This window comes from Sphaeramia orbicularis, chromosome 14 (genome assembly GCF_902148855.1).
Source record: "Sphaeramia orbicularis chromosome 14, fSphaOr1.1, whole genome shotgun sequence".
In the NCBI taxonomy this organism is placed as follows: domain Eukaryota; kingdom Metazoa; phylum Chordata; class Actinopteri; order Kurtiformes; family Apogonidae; genus Sphaeramia; species Sphaeramia orbicularis.
This window is the reverse complement of record NC_043970.1, coordinates 26,552,688-26,574,656: the sequence shown is the minus strand read 5'-3', so window position 1 is coordinate 26,574,656 and position 21,969 is coordinate 26,552,688. Positions and strand designations below refer to the sequence as shown.

The following is a 21,969-nucleotide window of genomic DNA, read 5'->3' as shown; positions in this document are numbered from 1 at the left end:
TAAAGTTCATTATATAAAATTTATTTTAATGACAATATCAATGCAAATATAGCACTACAGTGATTTCCAAGGTACACCGTATCTTACCATATCAATATAGTATGGCACTCATATAATGGCCACTGTTTTAGTAGACACACAAAACCAACAGCTTCTGTAAACTATTTCGGAAATGATACCTAGGGTTCGATATCAGTCGGTGAAAAGGAATCATATTAAGGTGATTAATTGGTATTTGAAATTAAATTGGGCACAATAGTCAATATCATTGGAACATTTTCAGTGTAAGGAATCTCTGCATGCATTGCACTTGCCCATATCCCTCAGCCTGACCTGTGTTTGTTTAAAAATGGACTCAGTAAGCTTGAAAACCTCGACCGTCAAACACGAGCAGGTGGAATTAAAACAAAAGGCCAAGCAGTGACTCTCATTAGATTTACATTTAGATACGTCTTCTTTTCACTGGGTGTACTGTACAGTTTGGTGCTAACTATCAAAAACATCAACAACCAAGAGACATTCAAGTGCCTTATTAATACTATTACAGAAGGGCTCACTCTTCATTGTACAAACTTCATTTCACGTGGCTTTCAGAAATAAAACAAATATGTAACAATAACCACTATATTAATAATGTTTCTCATGGTAACACCATGTATTTGAATGAACAACACCAGTAGTTCAAGGTAGCAGCAAAGTATTCATAATGTCAAGACAACGAGCTGTTGAAATCTGTACACAACTCAAAATGAATGTAGAAAAAAAAGGCATAAATGAAACAACACAGCTTAAAGGGAGTCTTGCATAAATATAAATAAACAACTGTTGGCCTGTGCCTTTCTTTAGAGGGCTTACTGTTTATTAGTAGAACTATAAGTAATGCATGGACTTGCTGCAGCAGATAAAGTACTTAATTCATTTAGAAAAAACAAGTGGACAAAGTTATGTTTATACAGTATATGCTACATAATATGTATTGATTACAAGTATGAAAATGGAAATAATTGCTACATTTTCAATACAGTTGTACATATCTATTTACAGTACATTAGGGTTCAATTTCTCCTAAGCGTATACCATGTTTTGTGCAGATTGTTCCAGCATTCTGTTTGAGGTGATCAATACTCACAGTCTTATCAGTTGCACCATTTTGTACAGTCTGTGTTGATGGGTATCAGTGCTTGTTTTTGGAGTGGTGGAACAATCACTTATGTGCAACTGTGAATAAGCATGGGTGATGAAGTTTTTGTACCATTGATCTGTATCTATATTTGGCTGGACTGCACAGCATGTGCCATCTGTCATACCACCCTTTCTAATGATACCCCAAGCAACATCTTTTTATACAACCATGTGATTTTGTTATCATAGTGAAGATCTGCAAGTATGTAAAAGTCTGACATGATCATCTCTACACATATTTTTTTTTACAATACTGTATGTCTATTGTGACATGCAGAGAATGACACAGTAAATATGACTTATTCAAGTCTTAGATATGTATGTTAGGCTAGTTGACACAAGTTTTAATTGTATTGCTCCAACACTGGGAGCATATTGCTATAAAATTGCAGAAATGTTGAGAAAGTAAATAGATTTACATTACAAATATGCAAACAGATACAGTAGGTAGCTTTTACTCCTCAGTGATGATTATTTGCATCCACAATGACAGTTTATTGATACCAAGACATCTCATATGCATTCACGATTTCAAGAGACACTTCAGTAACTTATCAATGAATCTTGCCTTTTCTCATCCAATGAGAAGTTTCTATGTATGTATATTGGACAACTATTTAACGGCAGGAGCCTTTTTTTTTTTTTTTTACTTTCTCTCCATGTTATGGAGAGAAAGCATGATTCCTTTGTTTCTCAAGTAATCAGGAGGAAATTTGGCAACACCAAACTAAGAAAAAATGTCACCCTTTATTATTACATCATTCATTTTGAAGTAGTACTGGTGCTTTGTGGCAAAAATCATTGGCAATTAGAACACATCAAGAAGGACATAGATAGAGCAATTACTAATCAACTGGGTAAGAAATTAGTTTAGTCTGATTGTAACATCTCTTTTCTTCACCTCTTCGGCCAGTTTCTCCTTAATGGGCTCAGAGTCTCCAGTAGCCATCCTCTCTGTCCTCAGATCAGTGTTACATACCACAAATGGAGGCAATTTTTTTCCTTTTTCCACAGGCTCTCAGACCTTTGTGATGACTATGTCACCACAACCACTGAGACAATTTCTCGTTTAATGAACTGCTTTGTATCCTTATCTCTTACATTCCCACCTTTCCAACTCTCTTCTGTGCAGTACTTTCTGGCCTGCCATTTTGCCTCAGATTGCCGTGTCCCACACCACAGCCTGCGGCCTTTGGCAGGGTGGCGTGCCAGTCTTACGAGGCTCAGGTGTCCGTCTCCAGCTAGGGAGGATGGGCATGCTGTCCTGCTTGCACAGGCTTTTGTCAGGGCGCCTGTGGGCCTTGATCTCTTTGCACAGGCAACGCTTACGCTCAATGACTTCCAGCAGCTTGCCGTCTCTCTGGGTCTGCGTTGTGGATGGGGTGGTGCCCCCACTGACAGGAGGCTGTCCCTGTGCCAGCTGGGCGAGCTGCTGGAACTGCAACTGCAGGTGGTGCTGTTGCTGAAGCTGCTGGAGCTGCTGCTTCAACTGCAGCTGCTGCTGATGGAGCTGGAGCTGCTGCTGCTGCCGAGACACACTGGGGCTGCTGGGACTGCAGGGCACTTGAGACTGGGACAGACCATGCAGCTATAAAGTCAGAAAAAGCCCAGTGTTATTTTTGAACATACTGTATTAACATTTTTTTTTTTTTAAAGGCTGCATTATCACTGCGGTGCTAGCACCAATCTCAGCACATGTTGACTAATACTGCAGTTTCTACAGACTGCCACCAGGACGCAGTGCTGCTCCATCTCCTGCTGATTAAGGGAGGGTCCACCAGAGCACAGACAGTCTCTGCAGCACACTCAAACTGCGTCAGCATTTGCTATGCAGCCAGAAAAGATGAGAAAAATGTGCTGCTAGAAGACTGCAGCTCATCACTCCAAAACATTGTACAGCATGCACTATTCTTTTTCATGTACTGATAACATATTGGCCTGCGTCATAAACCTTTGCTGCTTATTCTTTTTCTGCTCAGTGGGCATATATCTCCTAGCTATAAATAGATCTGCAGAAGCACTGTCTCTATTACGAGGGGAAGTTATAATGAGAACAATATTAATGTCTGCTCCCAAATCTACCATGAATGGAGTTAATAATGTCTGTACTTAAAGGTTGGGTGTTATATATTCACCTGATTCAGGGCTTCTCGTCCTGGTAGACTGCTCTGTCTCTGGACGTCTCCTCCACCCACCTGTCTCACTCCAGCGGCAGAGGAGGAACGGCCCAGCCGCCCCACTTCTGTGAGGAAAAAAACATTACTCTTTGTGCCTGCTAATGAGAACACCAAAATATAACTTTGCATTTAACACAGAAAGCTGGGAACATCAAACCACAGGCGAGTTAACACAGAGACTTTGTTAATTTTAATGTATTAAATAATTATGTACTAATCATATGCTTGTAGATATTGGGCTTTGGGACAAGGTATTTTTTATTATTGCAGTTTTGCATGTTTCTATATCAATCTACCACAACAGTTTTTGCTGCTGTTTGTCTGTTGAATGGCTTATAATATATTGCAAACAGATTTCCACTATGTTTATTGGTCAGGGTTTTACAGGTAATTTTGTCAGAAATTTCAGTGATTCAGAAATTGTTGTTTATCTCAGCTTTACTACAAGATACAGTCTTGTTTTTAAGGTTAACAGGGTCAAATGAATCCATTAAAGTGGCACAAATGATTACACTGAACAAACTGATGAATGTTCAGCACAGGTATGGTTAGCCCTCATTGACTGAACATACAAGTAATATAATCTGTACCCTCTATGTTTAGTTTCCAAAATGTTACTAAACTGATAAAGTTATTAAAATTCAACGATCGTGGTTTGTCGTGGAATACAGTACAAAAAACACCATGAAATGAGGCCAGGGCTCATGAATGTGTGCTGGGACATTGGCCTGTTTATGAAGCGCTTCTTTTACTGGCTCTGCTTCAAGCAAAGCATCGCAGTGATTCTCAAGGTAAGCTGTGTCTTTTGTCTCTGTGGGACAGCCTTGAGTTAAGATGCAGTGACTGACAAAGAGGAAGAGAGCTTCAAGGCCAACCTCAATAAAGGAGGATGTACTGGAGGCTTTTGTGTGAGGTATAACTGTGTGGACGAATCCTCTGGTTTGAAGTGGTAAAGGGGTTGTGACAATAAACAGTCCAGCCTTATCTCTTACTTAGTCTGAATTACACTTATTGAATGATAAGAACTTCAAACTGCACTCTACCCTAAACTAAAGCAGAAAAAACAAAGGGACATAGAGGTTATATTTTATGTTAAAAAAGGGACGAAAACATGATTAAGAAGTACACCCTATCAGAGCCACAAAATGCCTGCTGTTGATTCTTGAAGTTAAAATATAGACAAACAACTAGACTTGTCCAATATATTGTACTGGCTTTTACGCTTACATTATATCACCTGTCTCCAACAATGTTTAAATTCTGACAAATCTGTATTTTTATTCCATGTCATTGTTTCATTTAGTTGCCTGTTATTGGCATGATATCTACATTAATTAATGTTGCTGTTTTTGCCGCTTTTTAAGTAGACTGAAGTACAGTAAAATTACGTAAAATAAGGTGAATTAAACCTACTTGTATTACATCATCTGACAACAAAATTTAGATTTCATATCACCTAAAACTAATACTACATTTAAATAAAAGCAAATTAAAAAGCACTGTTGTTAAAAGACAATGTTAACTTACCTCCATTGCGACAGGTAGGAAACGTCTGGCAGGGAAGAGGCAGTCCTACTCTGGGCAGAGCTCTGAATCCTGGACTACTGTCCACACCCGCCAAGGACTCACTGTGACCAAGAGCCCTGCTGGAGGCACCACTGAAGTGGACTGGAATACCCGAGTGACCACCTCGAGACCCCAACCCCAGCTCCTCCTTATCCATCCGTAACAAAGCATCAGCGCTGCCATTCCATGCTCGACCTTCATCTTCTGAAGAAACAAAGTGAATATCTCAATCAATACTCTACTGCTTTATTTTTTCAGGCATATTCTATTTTTTTTTTAGGGAACCTATAGGCAACTGTGATGTTTTCACCCAGGTGTTGTACTCATTGTGTGAAACTTCTAGTATTTTAGTACTAAGCTTTCTAGAAGAAAAGCTTTTTAACACACGTGAAATTATTATTTTATTCTATTTTTCCTAAACCTAACCAAAATGTGGCTGAAAACTGACATTAATTAAACCTAATATCCTATGTTAAAGTCCTGTCAACTTAACCTAACAGACACATACATTACATTTTACATTTTGCAGTTTTGTGTGTATGCTTTTGGGTGTGAATAGCCAATTAGTTGCTGTGTGGCTCATCACACCCGGGTGCAAACAGTTTTTGAAAATAGCATTTTCATTTTGTAATAAAATAGCCTCTGGCTTACTCTCTGTTTCTCTGCTCCCATGGCTGAAGGACAATTTTCTCTGCATGGGCCAGTAAGACCCTTCATCTGCAGCTAAGCTGGCACTGCTGTCCCAGGGCATGAAGCCAACTTTGGAGTGGAAGGATGCAGACCCTCCGTTACTCTTGGATGCCCCCTCACCTACACCAGTAAGACTTGAGGGTTGCTGCAGAGACGGGGTCTGAGAGCTTCCTCTCAGGCTTTCATAAGCTGGCGGTCTCCGGAACCCACCGGAAGGGTACGTCCACAGCAGGGGGCTGTCTGATGAAGGGGGTTTGTATGCTGGCAGGCCGTGAGGAGTGTGAGAGCGTAGATGGGGGCGAGAGTGAGGACGCTGCGATGAAGATAAAGGTGTAGGGGTTGAGCTGGTGCTGCCTTGAGATGTTTGGCTGCTAGTTGAATGAGTGCTGTCCAACTGTAAGGAATGTGGCCCTCCTTCCCTGTCCCGATCCCGATCCCAATCCCTCTCTCGATCCTTCTCCCGATCCCTTTCTCTGTCTCTGTCCCTGTCTTTATCACGATCTCTGTCCTTGTCTCTTTCCTTGTCTCTCTCTCTCTCCCTGTCCCTGTCTCTGCCTCTGTCCCTGTCTCGATCTCGGTCCCTGTCCCGATCCTTGTCCCTCTCTTTGTCTCTGTCCCGATCCTTATCCCTTTCTCCTTTATCTGACTTCAAGAGGAAGCTGACAGACTTGCCTTCTTTGCCTGTACTCGTAGTCTGAGTCTGAACTGTAGCCTGGGTTGTAGTCTGACAGCTGCTCTTGGACGGAGCTGGTGAGTCCCCTCTCTCTGGTTTGCGATAGTGATGGTAATGAGAGGGCCGGTGGTGTGGGTGGTGGTGGTGATGAGAGAAAGGGGAGGTGGATTTGGAGGATGGAGGCAGGGGAGTAGAGTGACTCCTGGCTCTTAAACCAGGAGCAGGCCCTAACTGGGAGTCTCTGTTGTGTTTGTCCTGCTGGGATGAACTTCCACCTGATGATTCCTTGGAGCCCGACAGGGAAACGGGGACGTTAGATGTTGAGGAAGAGGTGCTGGGTTGAGTTGTTGCACTGGACGTTTGAGTTTTCGCAGAAGAAGAAGCCTTGTTTTGTACTCCAACTCCACTAGAGGCAGCTGCTGGTTGAGGGAAGGCAAGCAGTGGGGGTCGATGCTGCAGAAGATTGGGGAAAGGGGCTGGGATCTTTGTGCTGGACTCAGATTCAGATTTACTCCCTTGCAGCAGGTAGGGAGTAGGTGCTCGGGGGGTGTGCGGACTAGCAGAGAGGACCTGGGGAACTGGTGTGGACGATGTGGACGAAGGCAAAGGGGAAGAATGAGAGATTGACACGGTAGCTTTGGGTTTGGAATACGAAGGAGAGGAGGAGGACGGGCGAGGCAGAGAGGAGGAGCTGCTGGAAGAAGAGGGGGTGACATGGTAGTGTTTAGAGGAGTGTTTAGACAGTTTCTCATGTTTGGGAGGGAGCTGTCTCTGGGACTCTCTGTCTTCTTGTAGTGGGTATTTCATCTCCTCATAAATGGCCTCACTCTGGTCTGAGTCAGAGTCAGGTGTGGTGGCCACAGGGGTGACTGGGTGGGGGGTGGCTGTCTGGCTGTCTCTGGTAAACACTTGTCCTACCATCTCTATATAGACAGGCTCATCTTCGCTGTCTCCTGTCTGAATCTGAGAGTCTGCTGCCTGGAAAGGCAGGGATGTGGCAGAGGGAGGCACACGTGGAGGAAGAGGGTCAAAGGACAACTGGGTGCTGGGACTCCTCTTGGGCTTTAAAGGAGGAACCTTCTTTGATCCCATTTCTCCAGAGTCCGATTTCTTCATAGCTGAAGTAGGGAAAAAAAACATTCAAGTCAGGGCAGTAGGGCTGTGCAGTGATACCAGCATATGTATTTCAATACATGCAGAAATAAATAAGCATACCTGATTTTGTTGTTATTAAACTTATTAACTTCAGGTATCATTAACTGGTGTTGTTAAGGAGATCATTATAATTATCAACACTAAAATGAAAGATTATTATATCATGGAACCAAACCCAAGCATCATTGGCACAAAACATAATTTAAAACTATGCAATTTTTAATCCACACATGTAGTAGAACTATGTGGCAACTACATAACCAAAGCTAATCTAAAACTATTTTACATATTGTTGATCCATAACACATAACAAGTAATGTTGTAATAAATCTCAGCAAACAAGTTGATGTAAGGAAAAGATTAATCAAATCAAATTGCGAATATGTTAATTAGACTGCTTTGCTCTTTTTTAGTCTGTGCCCTTTCTCCTTTCTTTTTGTTTTACATCAGCACAAGCATCTGCGCTCACATTTGTGAGCACCACCAGCTACTTGACATGTTATTTTAAAAATATGAATGAATATCAATAAAAGCCCACCATCTGAGCCTTTTAAAACACTGTGTTTGTATTCAGCGCCACCTCAACAAGGAAGGCTTTCTTTTTCTCTTAGTGCGATGTACACAAAAAAATACACATTTCTTACCATTTTTCTTTTCTGAGTGTTTGGACTGGGAGTGAGTGGGTGGTGGAGGAGGCGGCGCTTCAGGAGGCCCTCTGCTGTCAGCCGATGTAGAGCTGAGGCGAGTGCTGGGGTGGCGTTTGGGTTTGGCTGGGGGACAGCGACCACTGTGTTGGGACTGGGTGTCGGAGTAATCTCCGTTCTCCAGACTCGTATCACCGGCACCTACAGCGTGGCAGGACTGCGAGCGTGGCGCCATGGCAGAGGCACAAGAGTGAGGGGACAGGTCCTGGGAGGCCGGCATGGTCATGAAACCCATCCGGAAGTGCCGGCGGAAGGAGGCCAAGTCTCTGACTTTTCCAACAGTAGCTGAGGGGTCATTCTGGGTAGAGCTGCAGTTTGGGTTGAGGGGATTGGATGGAAGAAGAACACTGAGCCATGAACAACATCATAGTAGAACGAAAAATATTCATGTTCTACTCTTTATAGTATGTTGACCTCCCTCTATCTTCAGACTCTCTTTGGTCTTCAAACATTTTCTTTGCTGTAAAGAAATGTCTGCAGGGCTTTCGCTGCAGAAGGAAAAGCCCTGGAGGCTCCTCAGTCTTTTGCATTCACATATCTCTCCATCTCCATTTCTCCACATCTGCTTCCCTCTCAAACACATTCAATTAGAAAATCAATTCCCTTGTCAAAAACAAAGTGCTCTTAGCTAATACAGTGTGCTACTAGAAATCCCTTACTCTTTATAACCTCTACATCTGCAGTCTGCTCTCATTATCACCAGAAATATTAAATCTGTTACCATGGGAACAGTTGCGATTTTCATGTTTTTTATAGTTTAACTTTGAAAACCTGAAATCATCAGTGACAAGAACTCTCACAATAATAATTAACATGGAAAAAGGAAAAATGCAACAATGTATTGCAATATTTTACCCATCTGAGATTTGACCTGATATTTTTCATGTTGGGCATTTATATAATTTTCATAACCCTTTCAAAACCTCTCAGTCCACTGACAGGTCCAGGTTGAAAATAAATCTAGAAACAAGATGACTAAAGAACTTAAAAGGGTGCTATTTATACCTTATATATGAGAAATCTGACTTTTTAACTATAGAGATACATAATACATTTCAAACACTGTGAAACAGAGAATCAGTTCCACTGGTTCAAGTTGTTGACATCAACTGTGAGGTTGATGCCAAGCCGATTTCACTAAAGGCTTACAAAATGGCTACTGATAACCCTCTGCTTTCTTCTCTGCTTTAGTGATAGCTGCTGTAATGGTGTGCTATTCTCCTTTGGTATAACAATGCATCACCATACAGCAACACAAGATGTGTCCCTGACCTTTAAGCTAACTTGGATTGAGCAGGGCAGACTTACTTATGATGTACAACTGTTTTGTTCTTTTTGTTTTGTTTTTTTTATTAACAATGCCTCTGTGAAGTTATTGAATTTACAGAAATTATAGGAAAAAAGGTGGAAAGGAAGAAAAAAAAAATACAAAATGTACTGCTGCAAACCTCTAAGAAATCACAGATTCTTAAGGGAGACTAAAATGTAATTTGAGAGAAATTCCACTGAATGATAATTTTTTATTTCAGAGGGCTTTCAGGAAAAAGACAAGGAGCACATCTGGCAAAGCACATCTGTGTCTACATGATTGAGGCTGTAAGAAATGGTGCTATGAGTGTGCATTAAAAGGCCTTAAATGCATGATTATTCTGTGCATAAGTGATTCATCGTAGTGCATAAAGGCGACATATGACTACAGGTCACGCAGCGTTCTGTTTTAGATCAGCAGCGGTCCCTGTGAGGCAGTGAGGCACAGAAGAAGACAATTGGAGCTTACAATTTGTAAGCAGCAGAAGCAGCTCTGAAGCTGCTCATCATGGAGAACACAGAGGCTCCTGTTTTCCTCCTCATCACATCACAGTGTGTGAGGCTGGGTGTGTGTGTCCCTGAGCATGTATGTTTATGTGTAGTACAGCCAAAGAGGGTGTTTGCATCTGTATGAGTATATTTGTGCCCTTGAATGCCTGTGGAAATGTACTTGTGACTCCTCACAATCGACATAGATACTACACAGCCAAATTTAGCCCAGAACACAGGCTGAGCGGCCCCTCCTGGCATCTTAAAGTGCTCTGTGTTTTTTTTTCTTTTCTTCTTCTCAGGGCAGAAGAGGCTCTCGCCATCTTCAAAGCAACAAACAGTACAACAAGTACCTGGACCCTCACCTCTATGTTCTGCTTCTGTTTCTGTTGTGGACCTTGATTTCCCAAACGACAGGGAACTAACATTTAGCTGTTTTAGCTTTTTATTTTTGATCCTTTCAGAGTTGAAAGTATTGTAGAATCTTATCCAAAAATCAAAACAAGAAAACAAGTTGAGCATTACAAATTCAGCATATACATATTAATTAGTCTAGTGGCTCTTGGTAATCACTGGTGATTTGATTGCTGTGCAAATGTCTCTCCTTGCATGATGTGATGGGCTGTTTTAACCACGTCTGGAACTTGATCAATAATGATGATGACCATAAATATTCATCATTAATGAATATCCTGTGTTTCAGCGTTGCATTATGCAATACAATATGTAAGGGATAATGTACACCCAGTCAGTCATTACTGAAAAAATAAACCCCAACAAGGAGATTCAGGATTCAATGTGGAGCCTTTATCACCCTGACGGGATTTATTTCAGAATAATAACTAGCTCACTGTATATTACAAGGCTTTCTCTGAGTTTGTGCTTTGGGGTCATTCCATGGCAATTCAACCAATGGTCCCCACATGACCCCCTCAGAAAATTCTGAAAAAATTCACACTTGTTCACCTACCAGATAAACGAACGCATCCAAAATTTTAAAGTCATATCTGTAATAGTTTAGGAGATGCAGACCTTTGAAAATTGATATATATATTTTTTTAATTTTGCAAATTTGGTTTTCGGCCAACTTTGAGGAGCTATATCTCCTTAGGTATTCAAGCCACACTGCTGAAACTTACTGTCTGGGGTGAAATCCCCCTGAAAAGACCATATTTTGCATCAAAATAATTGTATATTCCTTCATGTTTGGTCCATGAGGCCTTGAAATCAGGCGAAAAGGCTAATTCTTCAAAATGTCCTCTCTCCTCAGGCTTGCACTGTGCCATAATGGATGAATGTAGAGACCTAATTTTTTTGCATGGATTCTTATGGTCAAGATGCAACAATATACTGCAAAAAGACTACATTTCAATGAAAAGTGTTGCTGTGAAGCAATGACTAAAATAGGTCGATTTCAATTTTTCACAAAAATACTCTATTTGAGCACCCAAATTACCATGTGGCCAGTTAATGAAAATTTAGAAATTTTTTAGCATGTCTTCATATATGTTTCAAGATGTTGTGCACAAAATTTTAGCTTTGGGATAGAACTGGTTCTATTTTTAATTTTTTTTTTTTTTTTTACTGCATGACTATATTTTCTTCAAATTGTATACAAACGTAGGTGTAAATGGCATTTTTAACAGTATAATGGCACTGATTATTGCACAAGTTATGATAATACTTGAGATATTTGAACTAGGGTGTGGAACTGCATGATGGTTCAGATAGAATAATTGTAGATTTCCCAGAACTGGCTCAGGTTGATGCCTGTAGTAGAGACTTCTCGGAAATTGGATGGAGCTGACTGATGACTGATGGAGTTGACCCAATTTCACCAGGGTCAATGACATAAAAGTAGCTAAGATTTCCCAGAATTTTTATGATGCTGGCCAGCCTAATTTTGGGAATTCTATTCATAATCCTGAACAAACTTATTCATCATGGAGGAAAAATGTGTTGTTGGATTGATCTTAAAGGATGAATATCACAGAAAGACATTATCAAGACAAACAGGCTTTCTGAAAATTGGTGATTCTGGGAAATCTTAGCTACATTTATGTCACTGACCCTGGTGAAATTGGGTCAACTGACCAGCTCCATCCAATTTCCGAGAAGTCTCTACTACAGGCATCAACCTGAGCCAGTTCTGGGAAATCTATAATTATTCTATCTGAACCATCATGCAGTTCCACACCCTAGTTCAAATATCTCAAGTATTATCATAACTTGTGCAATAATCAGTGCCATTATATTGTTAAAAATGCCATTTACACCTACGTTTGTATACAATTTGAAGAAAATATAGTCATGCAGTAAAAAAAAAAAATTAAAAATAGAACCAGTTCTATCCCAAAGCTAAAATTTTGTGCACAACATCTTGAAACATATATAAAGACATGGTAAAAAATTTCTAAATTTTCATTAACTGGCCACATGGTAATTTGGGTGCTCAAATAAAGAGTATTTTTGTGAAAAATTTAAATCGACCTATTTTAGTCATTGCTTCACAGCAACACTTTTCATTGAAATGTAGTCTTTTTGCAGTATATTGTTGCATCTTGACCATAAGAATCCATGCAAAAAAAAATTAGGTCTCTACATTCATCCATTATGGCACAGTGCAAGCCTGAAGAGAGAGGACATTTTGAAGAATTAGCCTTTTCGCCGGATTTCAAGGCCTCATGGACCAAACATGAAGGCACCTATAATTATTTTGATGCAAAATATGGTCATTTCAGGGGGATTTCACCCCAGACAGTAAGTTTCAGCAGTGTGGCTTGAATACCTAAGGAGATATAGCTCCTCAAAGTTGGCCGAAAACCAAATTTGCAAAATCAAAAAAAAAAAAAAATTCAAAGGGCTGCATCTCCTAAACTATGACAGATATGACATTAAAATGTTGGATGTGTTTGTTTATCTGGTAGGTGAACAAGTGTGAATTTTTTCAGAATTTTCTGAGGGGGTCATGTGGGGCACTTCCTGAAATCTGGTTGATTTGGGATGGAATGACCCTTTGTTGTTCTTTGGATAAAAACTGCATTTTGTACAGTTTTTAGCTTACCGGCCGATAGGCTGTAAGCTATTGTCATCATGTGGCCTCTGGCGTTGTCATCTGTCGTCGTCTGTCATCGTCTGTCGTCCGTTACAAAAATTTCAATCGTCTTCTTCTCCGAAACTACAATTCTGATTGACTTCAAACTTGGTATATAGTTTCTTTATGATGATGTCAACAAAAGTTAGTGCAATTATTTGGATCCAGCTCTGATTCTGGATTTGGTGCGACTTTGAAAAATTTCCCCATTATAAGAGATAGGAAGTGCCGGTAAGCTACAGGGCTATTGGTCCTATTTTTATTTGTACTAGTCATATTATATTGAATAACTCCAGACTACAGTGCTACAATATTTAGAAAATAGGTCATAGAAACCATTGCTCATCAGGTAAATTCAACACATTTCTAATTTTGCAAATAATTAGACTATTTCCACTTCAAAAAAGGGTGGTTTATGAGTCTCATATATTAATCTCTGCAGTGTTTTTCTGTTTCTTCAGCTTAGGTGAATCTATGTCTTATAATGGTGGGGGTTAACTGCATTATCTCACTTACTACATGGTGATTTCATAAAGAAATTAACATTTGAAAAAACATCATGTAAAAAGGATCTGATTAAGTTCAACAACATTTTAATGATTCTGGTAAAGAAAGTAATAAGGCTGTGATTCAGAAATAACAGACCATAGAATAGTGTTAGTGGTCAATCAAGAATCCAAACACTGACTATAAAAAAACAGTATAATATTTATTTATGTTATTTATATTATGTATTCTTGTTCAACCCAGCTTACTGTGTGTGTATTTTTTTTTCCTGTTACTCATTGGGGTGACTAACCAGAGATAGAAACCCAGAAAAATGTTCATCTCTGTGATTAGAACAAACCCAGGTGAGTTCATCTGTTGCTCATTTTTCACCTTTTGAACCACACCTTTGCTGGTTTTCCCTTTGAGGATACTCCTGAAAACCATCTCCTCCTCAGAGTGTGATGCATTCCCAAAAGCTTTTAAGACTGTAGCGATTAACCTTTTGCTGAAGAAATCCAGATTAGATAATTCCACCCCCCAGCAGCTAACGTCCTATTTCTAATTTCCCATTTTGGGGCAAAGTTTAAGAGTTGGTTATGTTTAAACAGTTGAATGATTGTCTATGAAAATACTATCTTTGAGAATCTGATTTAAGGGCAAATCCTAGCTGTAAGTCATCTCTTGTTAAAGTTTTGAAGGGTTGAGGTTGAGCACTGACACTGAGTGTGTTTCTGTCCCCATTGTGTTGGACCTCACTGACATATTTGACACAGTACACGACATTTTAATTGATTGCCTAAAGTTATGGGTTGTCTCTGGCATACATTTGATCTTTTTCTCTTTCCGTTGCTGTAAGAAAAGTGCACAAAAAATGTCTCTTAACTGTTTGTGCTACTAATAGTATCAGCTCATGACCAAAGGGTGTCTGTGGTATCTGACAATCAAAATGGTTTTTCAGTTTACTACTTCAGCATGAATAGCAAAACAAATAAACACTTCATGATGCTTCAGTATCAACATAATAAGCATCTTTGTCTGAAACAGAAGGAACAAATACCCTCAGGCTGTACAATATAGCATCAACTGATAGTCAGACATTGACCTTCACTTTGAAGTTTTTGCTTTATGTGAGAGGATCTGTTCTTCTTCATTAATGAGGCCTAGGTGAAGTGAGACTTCTCTAAACACAAAAGGATGAGTGAAGCATTCACAATCAGCTGTGCTGACAGTTTCAAAGCATCCAGTTGATCTGGCAAAACTGAAAACTAGGCATCCTTTTTACATCACTTGGAATAGGTTTTAATAGAATCTGACAGGTGCCCTGCGCTGTTCTCTGTGAATCTAAATGGTTAGTCCAGTTCAATATTGATTCAGAAGAGCAGCAAAACAAGCAGGATTAAACAGCAGGGACTAAAGCGTGTCATCTCTCACCAATGTATAAGATTTAAGGGTTATTCATGAACTAAGTATAACAATTGAAAATTTGGGTTAACAAAGAGTAATTCAGAGCAAAGCAGAACACTCAAAGTGGCAGGCCCCATTTGTCCTAGTCTCATAATCCTGTGTGAGAATTAATAAAAACTCAGCTGGCAGCAAGGTTTTCTTCCACCAGTCGCCGCTACTGGGTAAAGTCGGCCTGTCTCTCTGAATCAGAGCCTTAAGAAACTGTCTCTATTTTTAAACTCAGATGGAGACTCACCTATTTGCCATTCTCTCTTTCCACAGCCCTCTCTGATTTATAAGTGTGATTTCCCTCCTGAGAGGCTTGAGTTCTCAAACTGTCTCCTAGTGCCCTTCATATGGCTTCCTTTATCCCTCCAACCCCCCCACTACCATCACTCTGACTGGCTCTGGAGTCGTCTCTGGCTCTGCTCCGAGTCCATTTGGTTTCCATTGCTTCGTCCCTGTGCGGTTTCATCTGTGACCCTGCTCTGTTCGTAATCATCACTGGTCATGTCCTGCTCCTCACCTCTGCTGCTCTGGCCCTGCCTGGCTCTGCTTTCATCGCTCATCATGTCCCGCTGTCCCACTCACTGCCCTACACCTCCACTGGCTTGATGATGTCATGACGTTGATCTCTGCTGCCAACACAAGTGCTTCCAATTACCGCTCTGAGTCAGAACGCACTGGACGACACTTTTGAAGAAGCCGAATTGTGTTTGATTTTTTTCCCTCTTTTATGCAGCGTAAACAACCCGTACAAAGCAAGCATTTGGTGAATTATAAGCAATATACATATGAATATTACATCTGTATATGAATCACATGCTCACATTCACCCACATGATCAAACCTTAATTAAAATCTAATGTAATGAATGTGTTATTATTTTCACCAGATTTATTCTCTTATGAAGCACAGTGGCATTGTCCTTAAGCAGTTCTATTTATGTTAAATTAAACAGAAGAGTTGTCATCCAGGACACAGTAAGTGTTGGCTTTGTTTTATTTTAAGTTGATTAAATCTAAGGAGAGCACTTAACACATGCTATACCGACTTTAACGTTCACTCTTCAGTTAGCTATACTGAAATAACACCATCAGGCTCTTCAAGGATATTCAACTAAAACATCACACTAATAATTTTGTAGTGTTCATTTTACCTCTGCTTTGTTGAACAGGATTGTATGTAAAATACACTTTGAAGCACTCAGTCTTCACCAATGGACCAACCAAACATAAAATTTTGAAGTCAAAACTCCTGACAGAGTGAATTCCCACACCTTAGCTCCACGTAATGTAAGAATATATGATGCTTTACTTCAGGGTTAGTTTATATATGGAGAGGCTCTCGTCAAAATGCAAAATATTAACATATACATGGAGACAGATGAGGGAACAACTCTATTGAATTTTCTTTCATATAGTTTTGTCCTCCTCCTGCTCTTTGACATTTGGCTTGACATTATAGTCATTCATCTCATCTACGGAACATATTAACTTCATTATTATGTGCTCCTATGCAAATTTGTCCAAGCGTCTTTATGTCAGAGCTGTATGATTTCGAGAACTGTGCTTGGAATTAAGATTTGCAAATTAAACTCATTCATGCTCACTAAGAGGTTTATATCCCCACTGAAGTGAACCCTAATGTAATCCCATATATGCAGAGCTCCTGCGAGCTGATCCGCTCACCTCTTTTTACTTCCCTCTTGGTCCCTCTGCCTCCAGTCCAAACGGCTCTTACGATACAGCAGGTTCATGTCGCTGCGGGATCGCTCCTCCTCGCAGCCTATCACAGCGCAGTGTAGCCGCTTGCTTCGCCTCTCTATGTCACGCAGGAAATGCTCGACTGCCACATCCTGGGCAGAGCCAGAGCTCATGGTATAGAAGACGGCTCGGGATAAGAAGATGTATGTCACAGGCAGTCTCCTACAACTCACCTAAATAAGAGGAAACAGGGGCACTGTTAGAGCTCATAAATCATTAAAATTCATGTTAAACAGCTTCCCAGTCTACTTGCTACTGACAAGATTGACAGTGATTATTTTGTGATGTGGCAACACACTATGAAACCCAAATAATAAGACCCAAATTACTGCAAAAGTTTGGGATAGTCATAGCTTATCATGTCGGCTGTGTCACTTTGAACAGTCCTGCCCATTACTCTTAACTGGCAGCCTTCAGAGCAGAGACACAGTGATGCATGATGATGAAGGTTGCAGTTTTGTTTACCCCAACCTCTAGTGTATCACATGAAAACTATTTATACTTTCATTATCCAGTTATGAATATTTGAGTAAGCATGGTAACTCAGCTGCAGAGCATCTCTGGCTGCAGGCCCTGGGATGGCCTAGCTAAGCCTGTCTGCTGGCCAGACAGTAATGTAGTTTGTCATATGTAGCGCATGCACAGCTTCCTACACACGCTCACCCCATGAGAAGTCAGGCTTGTTGTGGGGCAGATATCTGAGGACCCAGCAGTATTTTCACGTTGGAGAATGTGTACAATGCAATTGGCTAAGAAAAGCACAGCTGTCAGCTGACGCATGTTTCCAGTGTTTTTCCATCATAAACATAGAAACAGAGAGTCTGAGGGGTTTTCTGGACACTGGAGGATTAACACTACTACCACTGACATCTAAAATTACAGTATCTACATTCTGAGTTTTAACAGCACTTTTGGTTATTAAACCCAGCAAGTCAATTTACTATATTTGAGATAAATTTTCCCAGCATCCCGGCTGCTCAGTGGGCTAAGCCTCATATATTTACAACTTTTTGCTTCATGAAATGCCTCCTGTCAAGGAGAAAACAAAAAGTACCCTTCAAAATAAATTATTTTCTCTACTTAACATTTTATTATGCACTCACAGCATATTATAAAGGGATTGGATGCAAACTGAATGCAGTATGCCCTGAATCATGCGTCTATAGTGCTTAACTAAGGAGCTCCATAAAAAAGGCATAAAAAATACATGACATTTCCATTTTAAAGCAGCCAATTCTGTGCATATTCAAAACATTTACACCATTTTTACCACTGATGGCACAGCATATTTACAGAGAGAGCAGAATGTATATCTCAGACAAGTCTCAGCATAAATCTAAATCCAATCCAAGAGTGATGATCAGGCCCTTTTACCTGGGCCAAGCAGCATGTTGAGCTGTGTAGCTGGATGTGATTCTTTTGTCACAGCCCAGTGTGTCACCCAGTGTGTCAGCCTGGCTTCTGCTATTCCTGTATCCCACAGCACTGACCACAACCTCGACCGCTGCTGCTGCCATGCTTGCTGACTCAATGTTAATTAGGTTAGAGAGCTGCAACTGTAGGTTGGGCTTTTGTTAACAGGAGCTTTGATTTGGGTTTCTAGGATGTAGCAGCTGAGCAGGCAGCCCTGCAATTGCCGCATTACATGCTGTGGGTTGGTGTGCAATTAGTAAAGCTAAAAGAACCAGGGGACCTTTAACTAATATCCACAGGCAGGTTTGTCACATCAAACTGGGCTATGAACATTGTTTTCACATACACACATACACTCAGACATAGGAGGACTGAGCCCTAAAGTCAGTTGAAATCCTACATAAATTCAAAACATTTAGCGAGTTGTTTCTGAGGCATCTGTAGGGTCAGGAGTCATTCTTCTCATTAGAACCAGGAGCCAGATGGAGCCATGATTCATGTAAGTGGATCTGCATGCAACACTGCAAACTATTTAACCATTCATGCACATAAGCAAACAAATCACACATACATTGATAATGAAACCCCCCCCATACATGTTAAGTACACATGCACATATGGTGTGATTCTGAAATGTAAATTGCTTTGCAGTTGATTTGAATGTAGGTTACTGATAGGGAAATTATAATGTTCAGTGGGAATGTATCACATATGGAGGATTAAATGTGGTTATGAGAAAAGATAAAGTTGTAAGTTAAATCCTGAAGCTGTATCTACTGTTTAAACATAATCCGTAAAACACTTTTCACTGTCGCTAAATTTAACACTTCTGTGATGGTTTGTGCTGCAGCCTTCTGCCCTCCAGCCGCCACCTCAGAAAGCAGTGCTGTGGTGTTGCTGCACCTTGCTGTGAGTAAGGCAGCAGTGCTGAAGAGTGAAGGGACGCATCACAGCACCGGCTTGGCATCGGCACAGGAACAACATTTGTAAGAAGCATATTCAAAGTACAAATACAATGACTTTATCCCTTTGTGTTTTGCACATGTCCACAAAACCTGGTGCGATTTGTATGAAGATGTTCTTACAAAATCTAACTTGCTTAATTTTTTGATTAGTGACAACATTGTTTATACAACATATTTATATTTGCAAAGCTGCTTCACCAGGAGCAATTATATTCAAAGGGCAGACAGTGCGGAACATCTTGTTCATTACAGACATCGTCTACTTTCTTCTGCACACGCAGTCCTGGGCATAACATATTCTCAGCTTTTACAGGGTGTTCCTCCATTTAAGGATAAAATTAGTTAGTAATTTACAAGTGCAACAAATAATTACACTTTATTTTATCAGTAATATAGTTTATAAATTGTACTGCACAAATGCCGAAGTATGCTTTTTCGTTTCTTTTTGATACCACAGCTATTTTTGTCCACCAATTTACAGTATCATAATTTGACCCATAGCCACATAGTAAACCACAGTCACAGCAGTCAACCCAGACATAGTGCTGCAGCTCAGCCGAACAAACAAATAGGAAAAGAGAGGAAGCGGAGTAAGAGCATGGAGCGAAACGTTCAGGAGAAGAATGAGCAGCTTGAGACGCACAGCCAGAGAGGGGGAGAGACTGAGGTAGTGGGAAAGAGGAAGGAGGGAGCACGGTGAAAGATGGGGTAAAGCAATAAATAGAGAGTCACCGAGGGATCAAGCTGAAGATAAATATGATTAGGGGAAAAATGTACTGATGAAAAATATAGAAAGGGGCATTATAAAAGAGGAGAAATCAGCAAATGAAGGGAAGAGAGAGGACCAGAGGATAGAAAAACAGTGAAAGGCAGCCAGACTACAAGAATGGGGGAGGGAGGTGAAATCAAGCCTCTCACACTAGTCGCTGTGTGTGGTCTCCTAGCAACACTGTCAGCCATGCATCTCTTCCTTAGCCACTGAATATGCACAAAGCAGGACGTCAGCCTCGTCGTTCATGATGATCCCGGGGTTATACTTCACTGCTGCTTCATCTGTGATTGATCCTATTGTACTGATGTGTCTTTAAAGGGGAAATTAGTGATGATTTTAAAACATTCAAAATAACTAAAATGATAAGAAATGCAGAAACAGAACTAATGTTATGTTGAAGACATCAGTGTATTGTATAGCAGAGATATGTGCTGAAGTTAGCATGCTAAACAGGTAGCTGTGGCCTGTCCAGTCTTGTAATACCACTTGGCACCTCAAGAGACAGAGCGGCCACTATGGTGTCTACCCTGCACTCAGTTCAGCATAGGAAGTGTGATGCACAGGTGCTATATTGGCTTTTTGTTATTATTATTTTAGCTAAAAACAATCTGTTTTGTGTTCTTTTGGGGCCACATTATTTCAATATATTGAAACTAGCTTGAAGAAATGAGAAAGTAATCTGCTCGTTATGTATTTTGCAATTATAAGACAAAACTCTAAAATACGTCTATTTCTCTTGATGCATCTATGACATCTTTTCTCTCCAGAGCAATAAGAGAAATCTCAGCGTTTTTCTGATTCTTCTCTTTGGTCAGAAATCTGCAACCCATGGCTACTGAGCCAGATGTGGCTCCTTTACCTCTCCCCAGTGGCTCCGGTGTCTTGTCAAATGAATAATTAATTTTGCACATTTGAAAAGGCCATTTTTACATTGTCCAGCTATAAAAATGTACAGCTTATTCACAGAGTAAAAAGAAAAGCTTCTTTAGGATCCGCCACTACTTCCCAATTTGCATTTGTTGATTGTTACTGTTTCTAGTTAAGCCTATAGATCCCGGTATATGCAAAACATCTCAACTGTCCTCTTGTATGACATCATAAATGGATGAAACATTACATTATTTTGATGGAAACAAAAGTATTGTGCCAAATAATCATAAATACACTACAGTACAATAATTACCCTCAGGTACAATATAGAGGGTCAATATTTTTCATGGCTCCAGACATATTTTTATTTTCTTCTTTTTTTGTGTGTCAAAAAAGGTATGTAAGATTGAGAATATTTCTGACCCTGATTTAACCCATAAAGACCCAAACATCCACTGGCGTCCAAAATCATTTACTGATATAAAAAGTTAAATACCTGTTGCTCTGCTAATCCTATCAATATATGTGAATAATTGGTATAAAATGCAGTTTGTCATCTTTTCAAGGTCATCAAATATGACCCATTTGGACATTCAGACGCTCCGTAGTTACCGTGGAAACATCGTCATCTTCTACAACACTGATTCACCAGTAAAACCCATGGAGTTTGATAAATGGCAGTGGAAGGACACACTGGGCTTATGTTCAGTTAATGATATATTTTACTGAAAATGTCACTTTTTCCTCCTTTTTCCCTGTTTTTGATATAACACTCAATTTTAATTTGAGTTTTTATGGACATCAATCATGATCTGTAAATTAAATATAGAAAAATACCTGATTTTCACTTAAGAATGCAAAATACTGAGCATAATATTCGAATAAATGGTGATAAATCACGTAAGAAAAGTTAAAAAATAGAGAAAAAATAATAATTTGGGAACTGCCACAAAAATAGCACCAGGTCTTTATGGGTTAAATATGGAGTAAAAACCTTAGGTGCTATAGATACTTTTAAAATGGAAGGGAAAATGCTCTCGGAGGGCATGTGTACTCAAATTTCTTGTTAATCATATGAAAGAGTGGGCAGTCTCTGAGAGGACCTGTAAACACAGCTGTAAGGAATTAATACAACGATGAGTGAAGCTTTTACCAAATGACCATTGTCACGACCACTACAGAAATACCATATTCAGGAGAAAAGGACTGTAGA

The 21,969-nt window shown here is 40.0% G+C and overlaps 1 protein-coding gene across 2 annotated transcripts in view; it reads right to left on the bottom strand.

Annotated features, from left to right (window-relative positions):
- Positions 1 to 21,969, bottom strand: part of nyap1 (neuronal tyrosine phosphorylated phosphoinositide-3-kinase adaptor 1) — a 35,407-nt gene continuing 13,438 nt past the window's right edge. Inside the window, exons 2-7 of one of the 2 annotated variants that reach the window (XM_030153668.1) lie at positions 16,662 to 16,909; positions 8,088 to 8,455; positions 5,577 to 7,406; positions 4,887 to 5,129; positions 3,318 to 3,424; positions 1 to 2,770 (exon numbers count right to left, since the gene is read on the bottom strand). In XM_030153668.1, coding sequence (XP_030009528.1) covers positions 2,339 to 2,770; positions 3,318 to 3,424; positions 4,887 to 5,129; positions 5,577 to 7,406; positions 8,088 to 8,455; positions 16,662 to 16,849 — 3,168 coding nt within the window. In that variant the 5' untranslated portion in view covers positions 16,850 to 16,909 and the 3' untranslated portion in view covers positions 1 to 2,338. Of the gene's footprint in view, positions 2,771 to 3,317; positions 3,425 to 4,886; positions 5,130 to 5,576; positions 7,407 to 8,087; positions 8,456 to 15,226; positions 15,306 to 16,661; positions 16,910 to 21,969 lie in introns of those variants that run through there. The other variant, XM_030153669.1, reaches the window with a different exon arrangement.